A 21596-nucleotide genomic window follows, 5' to 3' on the forward strand; every position below is an offset into this window, starting at 1 on the left:
TAAAGAGAAGTTAGAATGTTTATATACAAGCCAGGGAAGTGGTAAAGTGATATTATTCAATAAGATTTATTTATGAAGCCAATAAACCTTGCAAAAAGATATCCTTTGACCATTTAAAAGTTTACAGCTCTATTGCGACTTACTAAATGTCCAAGAGCCTTGTTGTCCAGTAAATACATGTATGACACATAAAGATCCTTGAAATTTCAAACCAGCCACCTTTCATTATTGTTACTAAGGAAAAATAAAAAACATATGAGAGAAAGACTATAAATATTCAGCCTTGTTTAGAAAACTAAAGAGACTAAACTTATTTTAAATTTTTGAAAGAAAATTTGTCAACCATGGCTGTAGGATTTTTATGCCTGTCTTTGAGAAACCACACACTAATATAATTTATATTCTGGCCCACAAGGCTGCCACCACTTCAGATGCCAGTCAAAAATCCTAGAAACCACCCTTACTTTGCACGTACCAGCTATAAATTCAGGGATTTCCACAGTGCCCTTTGCAGGCCCCATAATTTGCTAGAGCACTTTCAGAACTTTCTTTCACTTTACTTTATGTTTGCCAGTTTATTATAAAGATACAACTCAGAAACAGCCAATGGAAGAGATGCATAGGGCATGGAAATGGGGGAGCTTCCTTGCCTTCTCTGAACCTGCCACTCTCTCGGTACTGAGATGTGTTCATCAGCCCAGAAATTCTCTGAGTCTTACTGTTTTTATAAAGCTCAGTCCCAGCCCTCCTCTCCCACTGGGAGGTCAGTGGGTAGAGCTAAAATTTCACCTCTCCTCCCTCTGATCACTTGGTCTTTTTGATGAGCAGCCCCGCATCATGAGATGTCTCTCAGGGCCCCAACCTAAGTCACTTCATTAGCATCAACTCTCCTGTGATCTAAGGGGACTTGTTATGAATAACAAAAAATACTTTTACCACTTGGAATATCCAAGGGTTTCAGGAGCCATGTGCCCTGAACTGGGAACAAAAAGCAAATATTTCTTGTTATACCACACCTATGGGACAAAGTTCATTTAGTTTTCTGCATTTTTGTCTTTGAATGCTGAATTAGTTAAATTAGATGTGTTTGGTCCCAAAATATAATGTGGGATACAGAGGATAACAGTGATTTCTTAAAATGGGCAAAGTGAGTTTTGGAGACCTGAAACTTCATAAACAAATTATTTATAACTTTCCCAAAGTCTCAAACCTTATCTGACACATGTGTTGTCACATTTTTTTTGAAGTCCTTTCAGTGGTCTGGGTTGTAAATCAGAGTTAGGAAGGGTGTGATAGCTCCCACGGTTAGGAAGTTTAGAGCCACAGGAATTTAAGAGATTTGTTGTGCTGGATGGACTCTGAATCCGTGACCTGACCTGTAGGTAACTTAGTTTCCTAAACCGATGGATCCATCTTTATTGATAAAAGGGCATCTGTTTTGGTCTCTCAGGTCATAGTATTATTTCTAAAATGTTTTAACTTCCAAAATTATATACATATTAGTCAGAGAAATGGTCCTTACTTAAGTCAAATTGAAAAATGAATCAATGAGGCACAGTGACTCACACCTGTAATCCTAACACTTTGGGAAGGTAAGGTGGGAGGATTGCTTGAGCCCAGGAGTTTAAGACCAGCCTGGGCAACATGGTGAAACTCCACCTCTGCAAGAAACACAGACACACAAAGATTAGCCGGGTATGGTGGTGCATGCCTGTAGTTCCACCTATTCGAAAGACTGAGGTGGGAGGGTTGCTGGAACCTGGGAGTTTAAGGCTACAGTGAGCCATGATCATGCTGCTGCACTCCAGCCTGGGTGACAGAAAAAAAAAAAAAAAGAGAGAGAAAGAAAGAAAGAAAAGGAAAAAAAAGAAAAAAGAAAAATGTATAACTTCACTCAAACAGACTCTTTCAAAATATGTTTTTGTGTGTGTGTTCATTTTGTTTGCAAAATGCAAACCCCATGCAGCTTCCCATTTTGCCTTGGTTACTAAGAAGTTCTGAGAAAAATTTGATCAAGTTTAAAGTAACAAAAATATTTAATAAATTCTAATTTGTTTCTCATCTGCATTTATTGTGTTGCTACTTTCTATCATTCTTCCTCGAGTAGTTTTGTATTACAATTTATCTCAAACCTCTTTGGAAGTAAGTGTGGTTTAAATGATGAAATAATTAAAATAATAGTGTAGTAACTGCTATAAAGAGTAGCAAAGGCCAAATTTATTTTTTCTGCTTGCTAATGTTACCAGCAGCGAATCCATATGGGTCTGTAGCAACCTCAATTTTTGCTGAAACTTCAGAAGAAATAATTCAACTGAGGGGTATAATGCAGGAGAGACCGAGGCAGGTTTTAGAGCAGGAGTGAAAGTTTATTAAAAAGTTTTAGAGCAGGAATGAAAAGAAATAAAGTACACTTGAAAGGGCCAAGTGGGCAACTTGAGAGATCAAGGGCATGGTTTGACCTTTGACTTTCGGTTTTATATTTTGTTATGCTTCTGTGTGCTTGTGTCCCTTCTCTCCTGATTCTTCCCTTGGGGTGGGCTGTCCTCATGCACATTGGCCTGCTAGCACTTGGGAGGGGCTGCATGTGCAATGTGTTTACTGGAGATGTGCGCATGCTCACTTGAGGAATTCTTCCCTTATCAGCTGAATGTCCCTAGAGGGTTACATAAGAGACATTACAACTTGGCCATTTTGCATCAGAGAAATGCAAATCAAAACCACAATGAGATACCATCTGACACCAGTTAGAATGGCAGTCATTAAAAAGTCAGGAAACAACAGGCGCTGGAGAGGATGTGGAGAAATAGGAACACTTTTACACTGTTGGTGGGAGTGTAAACTAGTTCAACCATTGTGGAAGACAGTGTGACGATTCCTCAAGGATCTAGAACTAGAAATACCATTTGACCCAGCCATCCCATTACTGGGTATATACCCAAAGGATTATAAATCATGCAGCTATAAAGACACATGTACACGTATGTTTATTGCAGCACTATTCACAATAGCAAAGACTTGGAACCAACCCAAATGTGCATCAATGATAGACTGGATTAAGAAAATGTGGCACATACACACCATGAAATACTCTGCAGCCATGAAAAAGGATGAGTTCATATCCTTTGTAGGGACATGGATGAAGCTGGAAACCATCATTCTCAGCAAACTACTGCAAGGACAGAAAGCCTGACACCGCATGTTCTCACTCATAGGTGGTAATTGAACAATGAGAACACCTGGACACAGAGTGGGGAACATCACACACTAGGGCCTGTCATGGGGTGGCGGTGGGGGAGGGAAAGCATTAGGAGAAATAGCTAATGTAAATGACGAGTTAATGGGTGCAGCACACCAACATGGCACATGTACGCATATGTAACAAACCTGCACGTTGTGCACATGTGCCCTAGGACATAAAGTATATTACAAATAAATAAATAAATAAGTTTCTCAGGGATATTGTTTCATCCTTTATTAAAATAAACAAACAAAAAAAGTAGGATCAAATTAAGAAAAGCAGAATGTTTTGGTAGGATTAGGATCTCAAGATAATTATCTGAAGCCAATAAAATGTTACATTATTTAAAAAAAAAAAATCTTGGCCATTTTGCCTCTTAATGTACATGTTTGAGCCCACTCACCCAAATCCTGAGATATTGAGAAGCTGTTATCTTTTGGGAGACTGTCTTTCCCCGGCACTGGATGCCACCGATTATTTTAGAGAGACAGGTAACAACTGCCTGGCCATCACCTGACATTCCTGGTTGTGGAAGGGAGGCCCCTGCCCTGCTCATGTCTGCCAGATTACCTACTGCAACACTAAGTTATCTAAATGTGCCATGAGCAAACAGACAAGTTGTGTATTTTGGGTCATGACTGAATCTTCCAGGTTCTTAAAACCACAGCCTTTAGTTTATCATAAAAAATTTTAAAAAGAAGTAAAAGGAGGATAATAAAATTATTATGTGTACAAATTGATAGTTTGGATAGAGAAGAGAAAGAAATAACCATATTTATTCATAGATGTAGAAAAAATTCAATTTCAGATGAGAAGAAAAACTATTAATGAAACATTTTATAGAAAGCCAACAATTCTTCAAAACATGGAATAACTTTCCCTTATAATTAATGTCATATTATCAAGATGGTAGAAATGAAATTGCTGAAGAATATTAATTTTATTATTAAGCTTACTTCTCCCTGGATACGTAAAAAATCACAAAGGGTTAGCTACATGCATTTGAGAGTATGAAAATGGTGTAATGTGAACATAAATTTGCTTTATGAAATCTGTGGCTGACCCTCAGAGAAGCAATAATCCATGGAAGCTATCCCCCAATAGTTACAGACCCTCAGACATGTACCAGCCACCTCTAAAGGCTGCTGAAATTTGTTACTTGAAAAATGGAATGTAAAGTTCTTGGACTTAGCCTAATTACAAACCTTACAGCCAAATCCACAATAACATTTGCATCTGCTTAGTAAAATATACAGAATATGGTATGGCAGTTATGAGACCCATAATGAACCCTCTGATCCAATGGTAAACAGCTTGGGGCCTTGTCATCCCCACTTTGCAAGAGATTTGAAATTACGTTAGGATTAAAAAGACACAGAGGGAAGTTATAAGCCTGGGTCTCAAGTCAAATACACACAGTAGTTTCTGTAAACAATGCTTTAAGCCTGAAAGAGCATTCTGATTTTATTTTTCTTCTACAAGACTTTTGGTCAGTTAGTTCATCTCTTTGCACATTGGTTTCCTCATTATGAAATGAAGAAAATTAGAGTAGGTACCTCATTGAGTTGCTATGCAGGCTGAAATAATACAAGTCATAATTAGAAGTGTTGAAATACTTAGGGGATCCGTAAACATTAGCTTGCCAGGCTTTGAGACCAGAATGCAGTTGCTTGCATTTAACTAAGTTTTATCTTCTGGTAAAGCAAAAATATGATGTTCAATAAATAAATAAACAAGGAATAAACAAGCAGAGAAACACTCTTTGGATTAGAGCACTGGCTCACACTCATCTCAGAAGTGATTTAAATCTTGACATTTATTGCAGTGAGTCATAGATGATCTTATAAAACAAAGATCCTTTCAAAACATGCTAAGCTCTCTAGAAGCATTTTAAAAATTTTGCCCCCATATAACTGGAGCTCTTGATGTTTCCACATTAATTCAGAATAATTAGGAAAAAGTAAAGGAATGAAGAAAAACAACTTGAATAAACTTTGGTTAACTTTTTTTTAAAAAAAAGATTGTTAATGAAATGATGATATTGAAACATCTTAGAACAATATTGGTTTCAGAAATCTAATTTGAACCAAAAAAGATAGGCCAATTAGGTAAATAATCTTTTGAAAATACAGACATACCTCAAAGATATTGTGGCTTGGTTCCAGGCTGCTGCAGTAAAGCAAATATTGCAATCAAGTGAGTCACACAAATTTTTGTTAACTAGTACATATGAAAGTTACGCTCATATTGTAGTCAATTAAGTATGCAATAGCATAACATCTAGAAAGCAATGTGGATACCTTAATTTAAAAAATACTTTATTGCTAAAAAATGCTAACAATCATCTGAACCTTCAGTGAGCTGTAATCTTTTTGCTGATAGGGGGGTGTCTTGCCTCTATGTTGATGGCTGCTGACCGGTTGGGATGGTGTTACCTGAAGGTTGGAGTGGCTGTGGCAGTTTCTTAAAATAAGATAGCAATCATGTTTGCTATGTCAATTGAATATTCCTTTCATGGAAGAAGTCTCTGTAGCTTGTGATGCCATTTGACAGTATTGTACTCACAGTAGAACTTCTTTCAAAATTTGAAGCAATCCTCTGAAATCCTGCCACTGCTTGCTTTATCAATTAAGTTAATGAAACATTTTAATCCTTTGTTGTCATTTAAACGATGTTCACAGCATCTTCACCATCTTCAAAATCTTAACCATTTTTCCTTGCTCTTTCATAAAAGGCAACCCCTCATCTGCTGAAGTTTTATTATGAGATTGCAACAATTCAATCACATCTTCAGGCTCCACTTTTAATTCTAGTTCTCTTACTATTCCACTACATCTGCAATTTTTTCCTTCACCTGAAGCCTTGAGCCCATCAAAGTCATCCATGAGGGTTGGAATAAACTTCTCCCAAATTCCTGTTCTTGTTGATATTTTGACCTCCTCCCAATAATCATGAATGTTCTTAGGTGGCATCTAGAATGATGGATCCTTTCCAGGAGGTTTTCAACTGACTTTGCACAGATCCATCAGAGGGATCGCTATCTGTGGCAACAACATCCTCACAAAATGTTCTTTTTTTTTTTTGAGAAGGAGTCTCTCTCTGTCGCTCAGGCAGGAGTGCAGTGGCACAATCTCAGTTCACTGTAACCTCTGCCTCCCAAGTTCAAGCGATTCTCCTGTTCTCAAACTCCCGAGTAGCTAGGATTACAGGCAGGCGCCACCATCCCTGCCTACTTTTTATAATTTTAGTAAAGATGAGGTTTCATCACGTTAATCTGGCTGGTCTCGAACTCCTGACCTCGGGTGATTCACCCACTTCAACCTCCCAAAGTGCTAGGATTACAGGCATAAGCCACCCCGCACCTGGCCTTTTTTCCACATTTTTTATTTTAATTTTTTTATTTGTTTTTACTTTTATTTTTTACTTTTGAGACAGAGTCTTGCTCTGTCACACAGGCTGGAATACAGTGGTGCAGTCACAGCTCACTGCAGCCTTGATTTCCCGGGCTCCAGCAATTCTCCCACCTCAGCTTCCCCCAGTACTTGGGACCACAAGCACGTGCGACCATGCCTGGCTAATTTTTGTATCATTGGTAAAAATGGGGTTTCACCATTTTGCTCAGGCTGATCTCAATCTCCTGAGCTCAACCAATCCACCTGCCTAGGCCTCCCAAAGTGCTGGGATTACCCTGCCCAGCTGCCAAATTTTATTCTTAAAGAAGACTACTTGAGAGTCAAAATTACTCCATGATCCATGGACTGCACAATGGATGTTGTGTTAGCAAACTTGAAAACTTTAATATCCTTGTGCATCTCCATCAGAGCTCTTGGGTGACTAGGTGCATTGTCAATAAGCACAAAATGTTTTGAAAAGATCTTTTTTTCTGAGCAGTAACTCTCAACAGTGGGCTTAACATATTCAGCAAACCATGCAGTAAAAAGGTGGGCTGTCATCCAGGCTTTGTCATTTCACTTATAAAGTACAGGAAGAGTAGATTTAGCATAATTCTTAACAGCTCTAGGATTTTTTGAATGGTAAATAAATATTGGCCTAAAGTCATTAGCTACATTAACCCCGAATAAGATTCTGCTTGTCCCTTGAAGGTTTGTAGCCCAGACTTCCTTTCTAGCCATAAAATCCTAGATAGCATCTTTTTCCAATAGAAGACTCATTCATCTACACTGAAAATCTGTTGTTTAGTGAAGCCTGCATCAATTATCTTAGCTTGATTTTCTGGGTAACTTGCTGCAGATTCTCCATCAGCAATTGTGTTTCACCTTGCACTTTTTGTATTTCAAATAGCCAAGTTGAGACAAGTTTATTATTAGTAATTTCATGGTACCCTTTTGTGGGCTGATTCTCACCTCACCCTTTCCCAAGCAACTTCTGTGAGTAATGTCAAACAGTACATCCTTTTGTTGCTCTTTTTCCAACCACCCTTACAGACCCCTGACACAACCAACCTGTAAATGACCTCAGTATGTATAATCTTAAGTCACCTTGTTAACACAGACACCTCCGAGTTTCCCAAGGAAACTTTAGTAGAGTTCTCTAAACTGAAATCTTGAGAGAAGAAGATTTTCAAGTAGGAACCAGGCAGATTCACTTAAAACTCGCCACTACACACCTGTGTTATCGAAGAGTTCTATTTTTTCTATTGCAGATTAGATTTCCTCTTCAAACTTACCATACTGTGTCTTTTTAAAAAGTAGTTGAAGACATTGGAATAAAAGTTAATGTCCCAAACAGCACTTTGCTGAATATTGCTGTTTCTTTAACAGCCTTTCTCCCAGCTCTTCTGAGATGGTCCATGACATTGCCTTCCTTGCCCATTACCTTCATCCCTTGAATGGGCCCAAAACTTCGGGATGCAAAAACATTCATTCCATTGACTTCGTTGAGAAAGATGATAGGTCAGGTTTTTTTATCTAAAGATTATCCTGGGAATACTTCATTTGGGCCAAAGTAAGGGATTATTCCAGAGAAGATTGAAGAAGCAATTACTCCTGCCCCTAGTAATATACTCTTGGACAATGATTACAGTTTGCATTTCTGCTGATAATGCTATGTGCTATAATTATACGTAAGTATATAAGAAACCTGGGGTAAAACCATGGACTTTCTCCCTTTTGCTGGCATCATCTACAGAAATACCATGGGCATCATGAAAGGCAGGATAGCTATAGGCTGAAAAAGAGCAGGGTTCAGTTTGCTGCTGTCATGATGCCCTGTTGAGAGACTGCTCTTCAAGGTTTCTTGTATCCTTGGGTCCTCCAAGTCAGGACTGGATGCATCTTTATTTACAAAGAGTAGTTGCCTCTATTTTCTCAATTGAAATGAACAAATTTTTAAGATCTAATAATTGTGTCCACTGAAGAAATCATCAATAAAAGGATCTGTATTCGATGATACAGAAGTGCACCTGGACCCTATGCAGGCAGTGGCACTGCTGCACCCTGGTCACTGCCTGGCTCCTATGCTATGTACTCCTCTTCTTGGGACCTACATCCACCTTGAACTTCTAAGTTTCTTTCCTTAAACCTTATGAGCCTACCTGTGCTAGTTTCACACTTCTCTTTTACATCTTCCTCACCTCTGTCAGGCATCAAAGAATTGAAGAGAACTGGGGCCTTGCTGTGGTTTAGGCTTTGGCTTAATGGAATGTTGGGGCTGGTTTGATTATCTGACTAGATCACTCAAACTTTCTCCATATCAGCAATAAGGCTTGCATTAGTCTGTTTCCAGCTGCTGATAAAGACATACCCAAGACTGGGCAATTTACAAAGGAAGGAGGTTTAATGGAGAACTCACAGTTGCACGTAGCTGGGGAAGCCTCACCATAGTGGCAGAAGGTGAGGAGGAGAGAGTCACATCTTATGTGGATGGCAACAGACAACGAGAGAGCTTGTGTAGGGAAACTCTCCTTTTTTGAACCATCAGATTTCATGAGACTTATTCACTATCAGGAGGACAGCACATGAAAGACCTGCCCTCATGATTCAAGTACTTCCCACCAGGTTCCTCCCACAACATGTGGGAATTCAAGATGAGATTTGGGTAAGGACACAGCCAAACCATATCATTCCACCCTTGGCTCCTCCCAAATCTCATGTCCTCACATTTCAAAACCAATCATGCCTTTCCAACAGTCCCCCAAAGTCTTAACTCATTTCAGCATTAACTCAAAAGTCCACAGTCCAAAGTCTCATCTGAGACAAGGAAGGTTCCTTCCACCTATGAGCCTGTAAGATAAACGGCAAGTTAATTACTTCCTAAATACAATGGAGGTACAGCCATTGGGTAAATACAGCTGTTCAAAATGGGAGAAATTGGCCAAAACAAAGGGGCTACAGGCCGTATGCAAGTCCAAAATCCGGCGGGGCAGTCAAATCTTAAAGCTCTGAAATGATCTTTGATTCCATGACTCGCATCTGGGTCATGCTACGCAAGAGGTGGGTTCCCATGTGGTCTTGGGCAGCTCCACCCCTGTGACTTTGCAGGATACAGCCTCACTCCCAGCTACCTTCATGGGCTGGTGTTGAGTGCCTGCGGCTTTTCTAGGCGCATAGTGCAAGCTGTCAGTGGATCTACCACTCTGGGGTCTGGAGGACAGTGGCCCTTTTCTCACAGCTCCATTAGGTGGTGTCCCAGTAGGGACTCTGTGTCCCTTGTGCACTGCCCTAGCAGAGGTTCTCCATGAGGACCCCACCTCTACAGCAAACGTCTGCCTGGCATTTCCATATATCTTCTGAAATCTAGGTGGAGGTTCCCAAACCTTGACCTCTGTGCACTCACAAGCTCAACACCACATGGAAGCTGCCAAGGCTTGAGACTTGCACCCTTTGAAGCCACGGACTGAGCTGTACCTTGGCCCCTTTCAGCCATGGCTGGAGTGGCTGGGAATCAGGGCACCTAGTCCCTAGGCTGCACACATCAGGCGGGCTCTGGGTCCCACCCATGAAACCACTTTTTCCTCCTAGCCCTCTGGGCTTGTGATGGGAGGGGCAGCTGTGAAGACCTCTGACATGCCCTGGAGACACTTTCCCCATTGTCTTGGGGATTAACATTCTGCTCCTTATTACTTATGCAAATTTCTGCAGCTACCTTGGATTTCTCCACAGAAATTTGGATTTTCTTTTCTATCGTGTTGTCAGGCTGCAAATTTTCCACACTTTTATGCTCTGTTTCTCTTTTAAAATGGAATGCCTTTAACAGTACCCAAGTCACATCTTGAATGTTTTGCTGCTTAGAAATTTCTTCCACCAGATACCCTAAATAATCTCTCTCAAGTTCAAAGTTCCACAAATCTCTAGGGCAGGGGCAGAATGCCACCAAAGAATCTCTTTGCTAAAACATAACAACAGTCACCTTTGCTCCAGTGGTTGCCTCAGCCTACCACTATATCCATTTTAATCAGAATATAATATTTAAGCAAAAAAGGAATGTCTGAGCTTCTACAGAAAGTCTCCTTCCTGCCTCTTCCATTTCTTGATTTTTATTTGTGATAATTATTTTTTCTTTAATTTTCTCCTCACTTTATTCTTTGAAATGCTTCTCTTTCTACTAATTCTGTGTTTTTCTTCGTGTTACTTTTTCTTTCCTTCTTCCACTCACCCTGCCATTTTTTTTTAAATAAATGGTTTTCCCAAAAGATGTGTGTAAATAACAGGGAGTCAGGAGTAAGAACAAGTTACTTTAGATAGTGTTTGTTTTAGAAATAGCAGTAAAAATTCACACTATAATTGTTCTGTGGTCAGCAGTGTATGCAAACCTATCACCCAAATCGGAGGTAGCTGAAAGGCCCAAGAAAGAAACTGACAAATCTAGTTTCTCAGAAAGAAACATTTAATAGGGAGTGAGAAACAGAAGTCATGATGTCCGGGCAACTGGCAACAGCAAGATTAGATAGTGAATTCCCCCCTCCACCCACCTCCCCACCCCATTACCCACCAGAGTTAGAACTTACATGTAAAACACAGGGAAGGATTGTGTGGAACAATTGAAGTCAACCTCTCAGGGAAAGGCAAGAATGCTATGTGAATCTGCCTAAGGGCAGGATTTATGGGAGCAATAGTTTAAATAGATATCTTAAAGGCATTCCCAGAATAAGGGTTACTCAGAAGTCAGTATGTCAGGTTAACACCCAATATGGAGTTGCTTTAGCCTCCACAATAATGTAGAGAAACAAATATGATGAAGATGGTGGTATTTTTTAAACCATATTTCAAAGAAATCTTCTCTTTGAAACATGGAGAAGAAGAAGGCATATGTCACTATATGCAACATAAGCTTATATTCATATCTATTTAGTATATCTAGGACAAATTTTATTTAGTTCTAGGAATATACAGTGAGATTTTTCTTATTGCCCCTTGACGTTAGATATTGTTGACCTTACAATGATCAGGCATACATCTTTTAACTTCCACCACTTGTTCATCAACCTTGTCTGTCAAATGGAGACATCTATGTGGCAAATGCAACAAGAAGTTTTCCTTGACACAATAAAGATACAGGTCCTTCCTTAAATGGCTATGTTGAAATATAAATTCTTAAATTATATACTTATTTACATGGCTTCTCCCCTCTAGTGAACTTATCCTGGAATCTATTAGATTTATTCTACTTACTGTCTATTCTTTTAAAATGGGACTCTCTCAGAAATATCCCTCTGGATACAAAATGTAGGATTTGTATTATACATATTCTCTAACATCTAGTTCAGCCTTCAAACATTAAGGTACACATCCCATTTTTCTCAGTGACAGTAAAGGGACATAATTTCTATTACACAGGTCTAATTGCCTTGAAGAAACATCATAAGAACTCAAAACATGGAAAGTATTATTATTGTTGTTATTATGCTTTGAATTCTTAAGTAACCAATGTATTCCCTGTCTCTGGGTCTGTTTCTAGTGTCAAAACCCTTGTTAGCAGGAATTAGATCAGATTATATTAATAATTATGTAGTGGATATCTAACTTTTGCATATTTTCTCATCAGACAATACATGTCTATATTATCTTTTATCTCAGCGTGTATGAATAAATGTCAGAGCTATTTGGGTCATAATTTGCTATGCGGCTGTTTTGTCTTGTTATGTATTTCACTGTAATAACAGTGAGTTTTGATTCACAAAGTAACCTCTTTTTATAAAAGGTGCATTTTAATTTGATGTTAGAAGCAACCAACTTTGAAAATGTAATTGGCCTTAATATCTTTTTAGATTCCTTTGAAGATATACTTACCACAAAAATATGCTCCTTGGGAATTTGACAATTGAACTGATAATAGAATATATCATTTTTTAGTTTACAGGCAAAAGCAAATGCTTCATTATTTTGTTGTTATTTACTACATCATAAAAGAAACATAATTTTAGCTAGCTATGTGCATCTAAGTCCAGATATCATTTGATAAAATGAGTCAAGTGGGAAAATTTCCATTTATTTGTGATGACACATCAAATATGCCCTTATCTCTAAAGACGTTAAGAATGATTGAGTGAAGCCTTCCTTCTTTGTTTTTTCAGTATCTTTAGACATAATAGAAACATCTAAATTATGATATGCTTATTTTACAGGAGCCAATGAGAAAGAAATAGCCCTAATGAATGCTTTGACTGTAAATTTACATCTTCTATTGGTAAGTTTTCTCTCCCACTAATATTTAGAACACATTCATTTACAGAATCTGATGTTTTTCTATCTTTAATTCATGAGCTTCTGGGAGTTTCTTATTTAAAAATAAATTGTGAGTTTATTTTCATTTTTACTAGGAAATGCTGGACCATGATATAATAGCTTCTTCCTGATCATGGAAGAGTTGACTCTTGAGAAGAGCTTTAGAATAATGAACAGTTCTTGTCTGGGAAAATAAAGAATAAGAGCCATCATGGGTAAACAGGCAAACTACTTGCAAGCCTACAAAACAGTGATGTACAATGCTAGCAAAGCACTGAGCTTTTTGGAAAGACAATTTCCCAATAGCTTCAGCAGAGTGCGTTAGTGGATCAGTATACTTTTGTAGATTTATATAGGTTAAAAAAGACTTGGAGAATTAAATTTTTAAAAAGGGGGCTAGTACCTTAAATGAGTAACGTGTTTAAAGTACTTCTTACATCTTAATAAATAGTTTTACCTTAAAAAGTCAAATATATTATCTATTTGGGATATTGTGTTAATGATGATTGCCCAATGCTTCGAAGAATCTTGACTTCATTTTTTAAGTATGTTTTGGAAACATGTCTACAAGTTCAGATATCCCTGGATTTGACTCCCAGCTAAATTACATAATGCCTATTTGAGGTTGAAAAATGGCTTTTGGCATCTCTAAGTCTTAACATTCTCCTTTGTAAAAATGAGAAATATAGTATCTACCTCAAAGATCTGCATGATAATTAAATGCAATAATATGTGAAAATTGCTTTAGCACCCTGGCCAGTGATCAACACCCAGTTAATAGTAGCTATTATCTTCATTGTTATTATTGTTAATATCACTCTCTAGGAATGGTGTGGAGAAATGAAAGAGCTTCACTGAACAAATGAGCTACTGTCAATACAAATAAGACATACATAGACCATAATATTTCAGTGTGATGCCATCAAAATTACCATGAAATGCTTTAGGAAGCTAATTTTTCAATTAACATCTTTTTTTGTTGTTAATCATCAGACTTTAAGTTTCATCAACTAATATATAAGTAAAGTTTGAGGATTTGTTATCTCATTCACATTTTTCCCCGAGTTTGCTGTTTCATTGATAAGCAAATTGAGCCAATATCTTCTTTCTCTTTGCAATTCCCTGGAAACAGGCTAATTGAAAAGGTAGCCCTGACAAACACTTAGGATGTTGAGTTAATTAATGTCTTTAAAATACTGGAGATTATAAAATGAAAGTGTGGCATAAAATGAACCAATGTATAAATTGTGCATTAATGCTTTCTCAATAAATCCATTTTATTGCAGTTATCATTTTTTAAGCCTACGCCAAAACGATACAAAATTCTTCTAGAAGCCAAAGCCTTCCCTTCTGATCATGTAAGGACTTCTTCAAATTATATTTCTGTTCTTTCTACTCTTCCTAGAGCAGCGTATCATTTGCCTGACTTGAATGTTTACTCACTAAGCTTTTCCAAGCAATCTTACAATAAAAAGATCTGTCAAATGCTTTTGATTTAGATTTTTTTAATAGATTATAGCTTTATTTCTTGTGTTAAAGTAAAACACCTGTTAAGGGAGGGGAGGACTGAATAGGAACATTGATTTATTAGTCTTTTTAAAGACACTGAGCAAACCGCTGGTCTAAATCAAGTGCAGTTATAAATGTTTTATTAATTCTTGTTGCTGTTTTATTTTATGAAATCAAATCAATACAAACCCCAGTGCTTAACCCTTTAGCTAAATAGAATAGGAATATAAACTTTTATTTGTCCAGTTTCTTTTCATATCATGCTAGCATGTTGGCCCATTATTATCGAAATATTATTTATTAGAGATTAAAAATATTTCTTGTGATTTACTAAAAAAAGTCACATTACTTTACTTGATAAGAAATTTGGTAGTTTCTTACTGGATGAGATGTTTGTTCTTGATAAGAAATGTAATGGTTTCAGACATAAACACAAATAAAAGTACATTGTAAGTCTAGGCACAGTGGCTCATGCCTGTAATGTCAACACTTCAGGAAACCAAGGCAGGAGGAACACTTAAGCCCAGCAGTTTGAGACAAACCTGGGCAACATAGTGAGACCTCGTCTTTATAAAGTAAATAATAAAGAAATAAACTAATTAATTAATTTCAAAAGTACATTTTATATTTTAGTTTTGGTGTTAGAGAAACTTTATTTCTCTGTATTATTGCTGTCTATTATTCTAGCCCTTGTAATTTCAGGGCAAGTAATTATGTCAAAAGGAATAAAACCCTAATATCTTACTAAAATGGATCAAAATCCTAATATCTGCAAAATATTCCAGGTTGGTGTGGTGGCTTATCTGCATACATGTCTGATACTCGTTATGAAGTAAACTTCTTAATGCCTTTTTTTAGCTAACTTACTCTTCCTAGGGTAAGCCATTTCTATAAGCCTTGAATCCTAGGTTCAAGCATAACAAGTCGCTACTATTCACTTTGCTTATTTTGCAAATTCTGACTTTGACTTAGATTATTTAATTTCTTATTCTAAAATCTCTTATAATTTCTTAAATCAAGAAGATCCCTCTGTTTTCATCCATCTCAAAGAATGTTCAGAATTCTCTATGTGAATTTTATCAAGTGGTTCTTCTCTGTTGTGTATTTTGTTTAGCTGTTTTAACCTTCACCTTGGATTTAATATAATAATATGCCTTTATTTTTACTTTGTTATTTCAGTGTACTTCTGTGCTCTCAGCTTGATTTGATAAATAAATCATCTTTCCTTTTTAGTATGCTATTGAGTCGCAACTACAACTTCACGGACTTAACATTGAAGAAAGTATGCGGATGATAAAGCCAAGAGAGGTATATGAGAAATAAAGAAATATTCATCATGCTTTGTTTAGTATTGATTTTTTCTTCATTTTCCTCAAAAGTTTATTAAAATCTTCATTATTTTAATGGAACTTTCAAGAAAGCATGAAGGACCCATACTTCTGTTACTATTAGATCATTTTGCTTAAAATAGAGAATAACTCAGATGTGTATTTATTTTCATTTTTCAAGGGCTAGCCAAATGGCAAGCAAACTATTTTTCTGTTAATACCACTGGAGTCTGCCATATTCTTCAATGGGATGGGAAAAGGGTGACAAATTCAGTATATCATTTTCAATTTCAAATGTCGTGCCCATGGGTGCCATTAAAATCATGCTAAAGACCAGAATTATTTGTTGAAATGGAATCGTGACTATCTTTCATGTCCCCTCTTATTCTAAGTATCAGACATTTTCTTTGTGTTTAGAGTAGGATAGTGGAGAAAGGGATGTGGTATTATGGGAAGAGTTTGGGATTTACAGCCTGGTTAATATTTCCAGTGAAGTCTCAGACTCTCTAGTTTACTGGGTATGTGACTTTGGGAAAGTTACTTTATTCTCTGAGACTCCTTTATATTTAAACAGATAATAAAAGCATGTATCTAATCAGGCTTGACCTAAGACCTAAATGTGTACTTTACATTAATAGAGATATAAGGCTCAGCTGCACAGACTTTGACATGTAAACCCTGCAACTTGTGTAATTTGTCACTAGGTGAATCATACAGAATAAATTTTGGGTTTCACGTAAGAGGATCCCAGGCCGCTAAGTCATTGTTTGAACAATTACTTCTTTCAACCCAGAATTACTTTGAATAAATTAAAGATATACTCTGTTCATTTCCATTTGCCAACATGCAATAAATTAATGGAATAAAAAGTTCTCACCTGAGAGGATATAAATTGAGAGGATATAAATTGTTAGTTTCTAGCAAAAATGAATATAGCTACTAATAATGACATAAGTGACCAATATTGTGGAGTTTCATGAGTTACTCATAATCTTGGGACCACTGGTGAGCATTACCTAGAACACATCAACATGAGAGAGGGCCGTATCCTGTCATCGAGAAATGTATTTCTTATGTGCTTAATACTGATTGTTTTAGATATAAATTAAGTATTAGTATCTATAATATTTTCCTTACCACTTTATTGGAAATTATAGTGGGTAAACCATATAGATTATTTTAAGAATAAAGAGTTTTGGATTGCCAAGTTATTAATTTTACTTACAATTAGTGAAATTCTTTCATTTATATAAAATACACTTCACTTAATAATTCAGAGATTTTAATAACAATCCAGTTAATATTGGGATGCCAATTTTTATTGATGCCCATTTTGTAAACAAATTCCTAGTTTCTTCTAGTAGAGAGTGTATTACACACCCACACACATACACACTCACACACACACACGTACTCTCTTAACATGAGCAGAGTAATTGGCAAATACCAAGATAATTAAAAATTAAAAGTAAACTATAGGATGATATCTTAATGAGCTTCCCCCAAATATTAATGTAATTAATGATGCATTGACCTCAAAATCATGTCAGACAGCACTGGAGAAAATTCATGGCCAGGTGCAGTGGCTCACGCCTGTAATCCCAGCACTTTGGGAGGTTGAGGTGGGCAGATCACTTGAGGTCGGGAGTTCAAGACCAGCCTGACCAACACGGAGAAACCCCATCTGTACTAAAAATACAAAATTAGCCGGATGTGGTGGCACATGCCTATAATCCCAGCTACCTGGAAGGCTGAGGCAGGAGAATCACTTGAACCCAGGAGGCGGAGGTTGTGGTGAGCCAAGATCATGCCTTTGCACTCCAGCCTGGGCAACAAAAGTGAAATTCCATTTCAAAAAAAAAAAAAAAATGAAAACTTACTGGGTAGATACCTCAGCCACCCAAGTAGCTGGGATTACAGGCATGCACCACCACACTCAGATAATTTTTGTATTTTTAATAAAGACTGGGTTTCACCATGTTGGCCAAGCTGGTCTCGAACTCCTTACCTCAGGTGATCTGCCCACCTTGACATCCCTAAGTGCTGGGATTACAGGCGTGAGTCACCATACCTGGCATGTTTTTGGAAAAAAATAACAGGATATTAGACTGATAAATTCAATACCAATTTCTGATCATTTATTTTGCTATATAATGGACTTCTTGCACTTTATGGTGTTTTATTAGTCAGGAATAAGGAGAAAACAACTTATAGCTGTGGAAATGTTACGAATTAATTTTTAAAAACTAGAGAATAAACCAAACAATTAGGCTTTTGCAGACTTTCACTTTAAAAACCACTTTTTACTTTTTAATTATCATTTCTTAATAATAAAAAATTATGCTTAAATGCTGCTCCTATGTCAGATTTTTAAAGAGCCTTAATCTGGAAAAAAAAAAATCTTCTAATGCAAAAGAGCTCATGGTGAAATTTAGATCGGCAATATGAAATTACAAATTTATTATTATCGATATGACCTAACTTGTGCCTAACTTGATTTAGGGGGAAGAAACCTTAAGAATAGAAGATATCCTTGAAGTAATTGAGAAGGAAGGAGACTCAATTGCAGTGATCCTGTTCAGTGGGGTACATTTTTACACTGGACAGCACTTTAATATTCCTGCCATCACAAAAGCTGGGCAAGCGAAGGTATGCACATCATTTACTTCTTCCCACCTTACTCCAAACATCACTCTACTTAAGAGTGTTCTAATTGCATGACTTGTGAAGTACTTTAGCTTGTGTCTGAGTAAAACTATTTCAATAGTTAAAAAAAATAAAGTAAGCCTTGGGTGGGGTGCAGTGGCTCATACCTGTAATCCCAGAACCTTGGGAGGCTAAGGCGGGCAGATCACAAGATCAGAGACCAGCCTGACCAAAATAGTGAAATCCTGTCTCTACTAAAAATACAAAAATTAGCCGGGCATGGTGGTGGGTGCCTGTAATCCCAGCTATTCGGGAGGCTGAGGCAGGAGAGTCGCTTGAACCCAGGAGGCAGAAGTTGCAGTGAGCCGAGATTGTACCCCTGCACTCCAGCCTAGGCAATAGAGCAAGACTCCGTCTCAAAAAAAAAAAAAAAAAGAGTAAGCCTTACAGTTAAAAGAAAATCTGTATTCTTTTTTGCTTTAGGCATCTCTATTTAAACTGCTTTTTTTTTTTTTTTTTTTGGCACTTCTGTGGTCTCACCTCCTTAGTAGCAGCTGCTCTGTGCATTTGCCCCTAGTCAACAGGCCAGGCAAGCTGCAGGTAATGCCATTGGTACTCAGCTGGTCAGTCAGCAGGAAGCAGACAAAATACTTAGGATAGGAACTACATGCTAAGTCTGTTAAAAATTCAACTGGTACTTTGTCATAACTCATTCTAAATATAAATCAGTTTTCACTTAACACTGAGTATCTAAAGAAGAAATGCAGAATTAAATTTTATCGGTAGATCAAATTTTATACAAGTTACTTTAAGGAGGCCATTTTATTCCTAAGACTCTTGAAAAATTTTTATGCTGCCTGTAACGAGAGCTTTATTTTTTTCCTACCCACTACTAAATCACAGTTAAATTGTTTTGAAGTCGTGTCTTTTTGTATATAAGTGTTTGTAAAAAGTGGTTTTAGTATTTATTTGAAAAAAACTTAAAGAGGCAACATTCAACAGTCACAATTTGTGTTTAAAATCCTTAAATAGCACTTCTATTTCTTTCAGCAATCAAGTCATGTATTTAAAAATGTAACAATTAAATTTTATTCTGAGCATTAATAAGTTATGGGATTAATATACGTGTGAGGTCTAGTTAATATATTCAGTTATTGAAGCTAATGAATGGAACTAATGAAAAGATATTTAGCACTGTTATCAGCAGTCTCTAGGAATTTCTAACAATGACTTCCAACTGGTTTGATGGATAACTCTGAAAGTGGTGCATTACAAAAGATATAAAGATAATGTCTTCTTAATTTAGATATTAAATGTTAAGCACCAAAATAAAGGGAGTCCAATAAAAAAATCATATTTTAAAATGTTATACAAGTAATCAGCAGTCCCTGCTTCCTTAGTATACCTGTGTGTCTCGTTAACCTTCCTATGTATAAGACAGCAAGATACAGAAGAAAGACCATGAGTTTTCGATCACAGAATCCGAGGTTCAAATCTTGGCGAGGTCATTTAATTGTTACATGATCTTAAGCAAGTTACTTGACTTCTCTGCATCTCTCTCTTTAAAAGTGATAATTTAACATAACAGCACCCACCTTATACATTCAGTGTGAGAATGATGAATATAAAACACCAAATGGACTGGCACACATTCTGCCATTAAATGATGGTTTCCTTACCTTTATACTCTTCTCAATTAATATGACATTATAAAGTGGTTGAGATAGACACTTTTTTTTGTTTCCCATTGAAACACAAAATAAATTTGTTTACTTTAGGTTTTATATGTAAATCTCATACTTAAGTACTTTGATTGCTAAATTTGTTAAATGTTTTGCAGGCTTTCTTTAACTTAAAAAATATAATAAATGTCTACCAAGTTAGTCTCATGGAACTCTCAGTCAAATAAATGAAGGTAGGAATGAGCAGCTTTAAATGTAACTATGAAGAAGCAATCAATCCTATGGGAATAAAATGGGGATATAGCAGATGTAGATTTATCCATTATCAAGATTATTCTAACAAATTTTTACCCTCTTGCTATACAGTTCCTCCTACTCTCAACTGAGGTGAGGCAAAGTTCTTTGAAATGTAGACTTCGATAGGTCTCTTGGGTGGTCTAGTCACCTATGAATAAACCTGAAGAGAGAGGCAGAGAAGAAATTAAAGCTGTCAATCAAGAAAGAGATAGGAAATTCTAGGAACAAAGGGCATAAAACAGTCACTGGTAGATTTGGACATGTGAGGCAAAAACAAGCTTTCAGAAATAAAGCATGGTGGGAATACAAAATGATGGTGGGATGGAGCAATGAGAGTCAATCAGGAGGTTCTGACGTAAAATCTTCATAGTCATGTATACGGAAGAAGAAACAGAAATTGTGATAAATATTTTAATTTAAGAAATGTATGTGTACCAAAAACAGCATGAATCATAAGCAAATAGCTTCATGGGTGATTTTGAGGCCTTATAACCATCACCCCATCACGAAAAAAAGTATTTCCAACACTCAGAATCCTCAATTGTGTCTTCTTCCAAATAGTACCTGTTACCTTCTGTCTCTGTCCACTTGGGCTGCTCTAACAAAATACGTTAAACTGGGTAATGTAAACACAACATAAATATATTGCTCACAGTTCTGTAGGCTGGGAAGTGCAAGATCAAGATGCTAGCAGACTTGGTGTCTGCTTAGGGCTGCTATTTGTTTCACAGATGATGCCTTGTTGCTTTGCCCTTCCTCACATGGCAGAAGGGCTAAGGGAGCTGTCTAGAGCCTCTAATACAAAGGGACTAATTCCATTCATGAGGAATCACTTCATCATGGCTTAATCACTTCCAAAGCGCTGACCTCCTAATACTGTCACATTGGGTATAAGGTTGTAACATATAAAATTGGGGTCTGGGGAGACCAACATTTAGACCACAGCATCCCCCTTTCAAATTACAATTTACAATTACAATTTGTAATTACAAATTACAAATTACAATTCCCCTGACTTCTAACCACATAGTCAGCTTTGTCCATTTTGAACTTTATATAAATGCATTATTTTGTCTAGTTTTGAACTTTATATGAAGGCATATGCAGGTTGAGTATTTCTTACCTGAGATACTTAGGACTAGAAGTGTTTTGGATATTTTTGGATTTTGGAATATTTACATTATACTTACTGCTTGAACACACCAAATCTGGA

At 36.9% G+C, this 21596-nt stretch overlaps 1 protein-coding gene across 4 annotated transcripts in view; it reads left to right on the forward strand.

Moving 5' to 3' along the window:
- Positions 1-21596, forward strand: part of KYNU (kynureninase) — a 175927-nt gene that overhangs the window by 80370 nt on the left and 73961 nt on the right. For all 4 annotated transcript variants that reach the window (XM_011935694.1, XM_011935697.1, XM_011935695.1 and 1 more), the window contains 4 exons: positions 12822-12883; positions 14208-14279; positions 15664-15738; positions 18261-18407. In XM_011935694.1, coding sequence (XP_011791084.1) covers positions 12822-12883; positions 14208-14279; positions 15664-15738; positions 18261-18407 — 356 coding nt within the window. The remainder of the gene's footprint in view (positions 1-12821; positions 12884-14207; positions 14280-15663; positions 15739-18260; positions 18408-21596) is intronic.

Source organism: Colobus angolensis, unplaced genomic scaffold (assembly GCF_000951035.1).
Source record: "Colobus angolensis palliatus isolate OR3802 unplaced genomic scaffold, Cang.pa_1.0 Scaffold147, whole genome shotgun sequence".
Lineage (NCBI taxonomy): Eukaryota > Metazoa > Chordata > Mammalia > Primates > Cercopithecidae > Colobus > Colobus angolensis.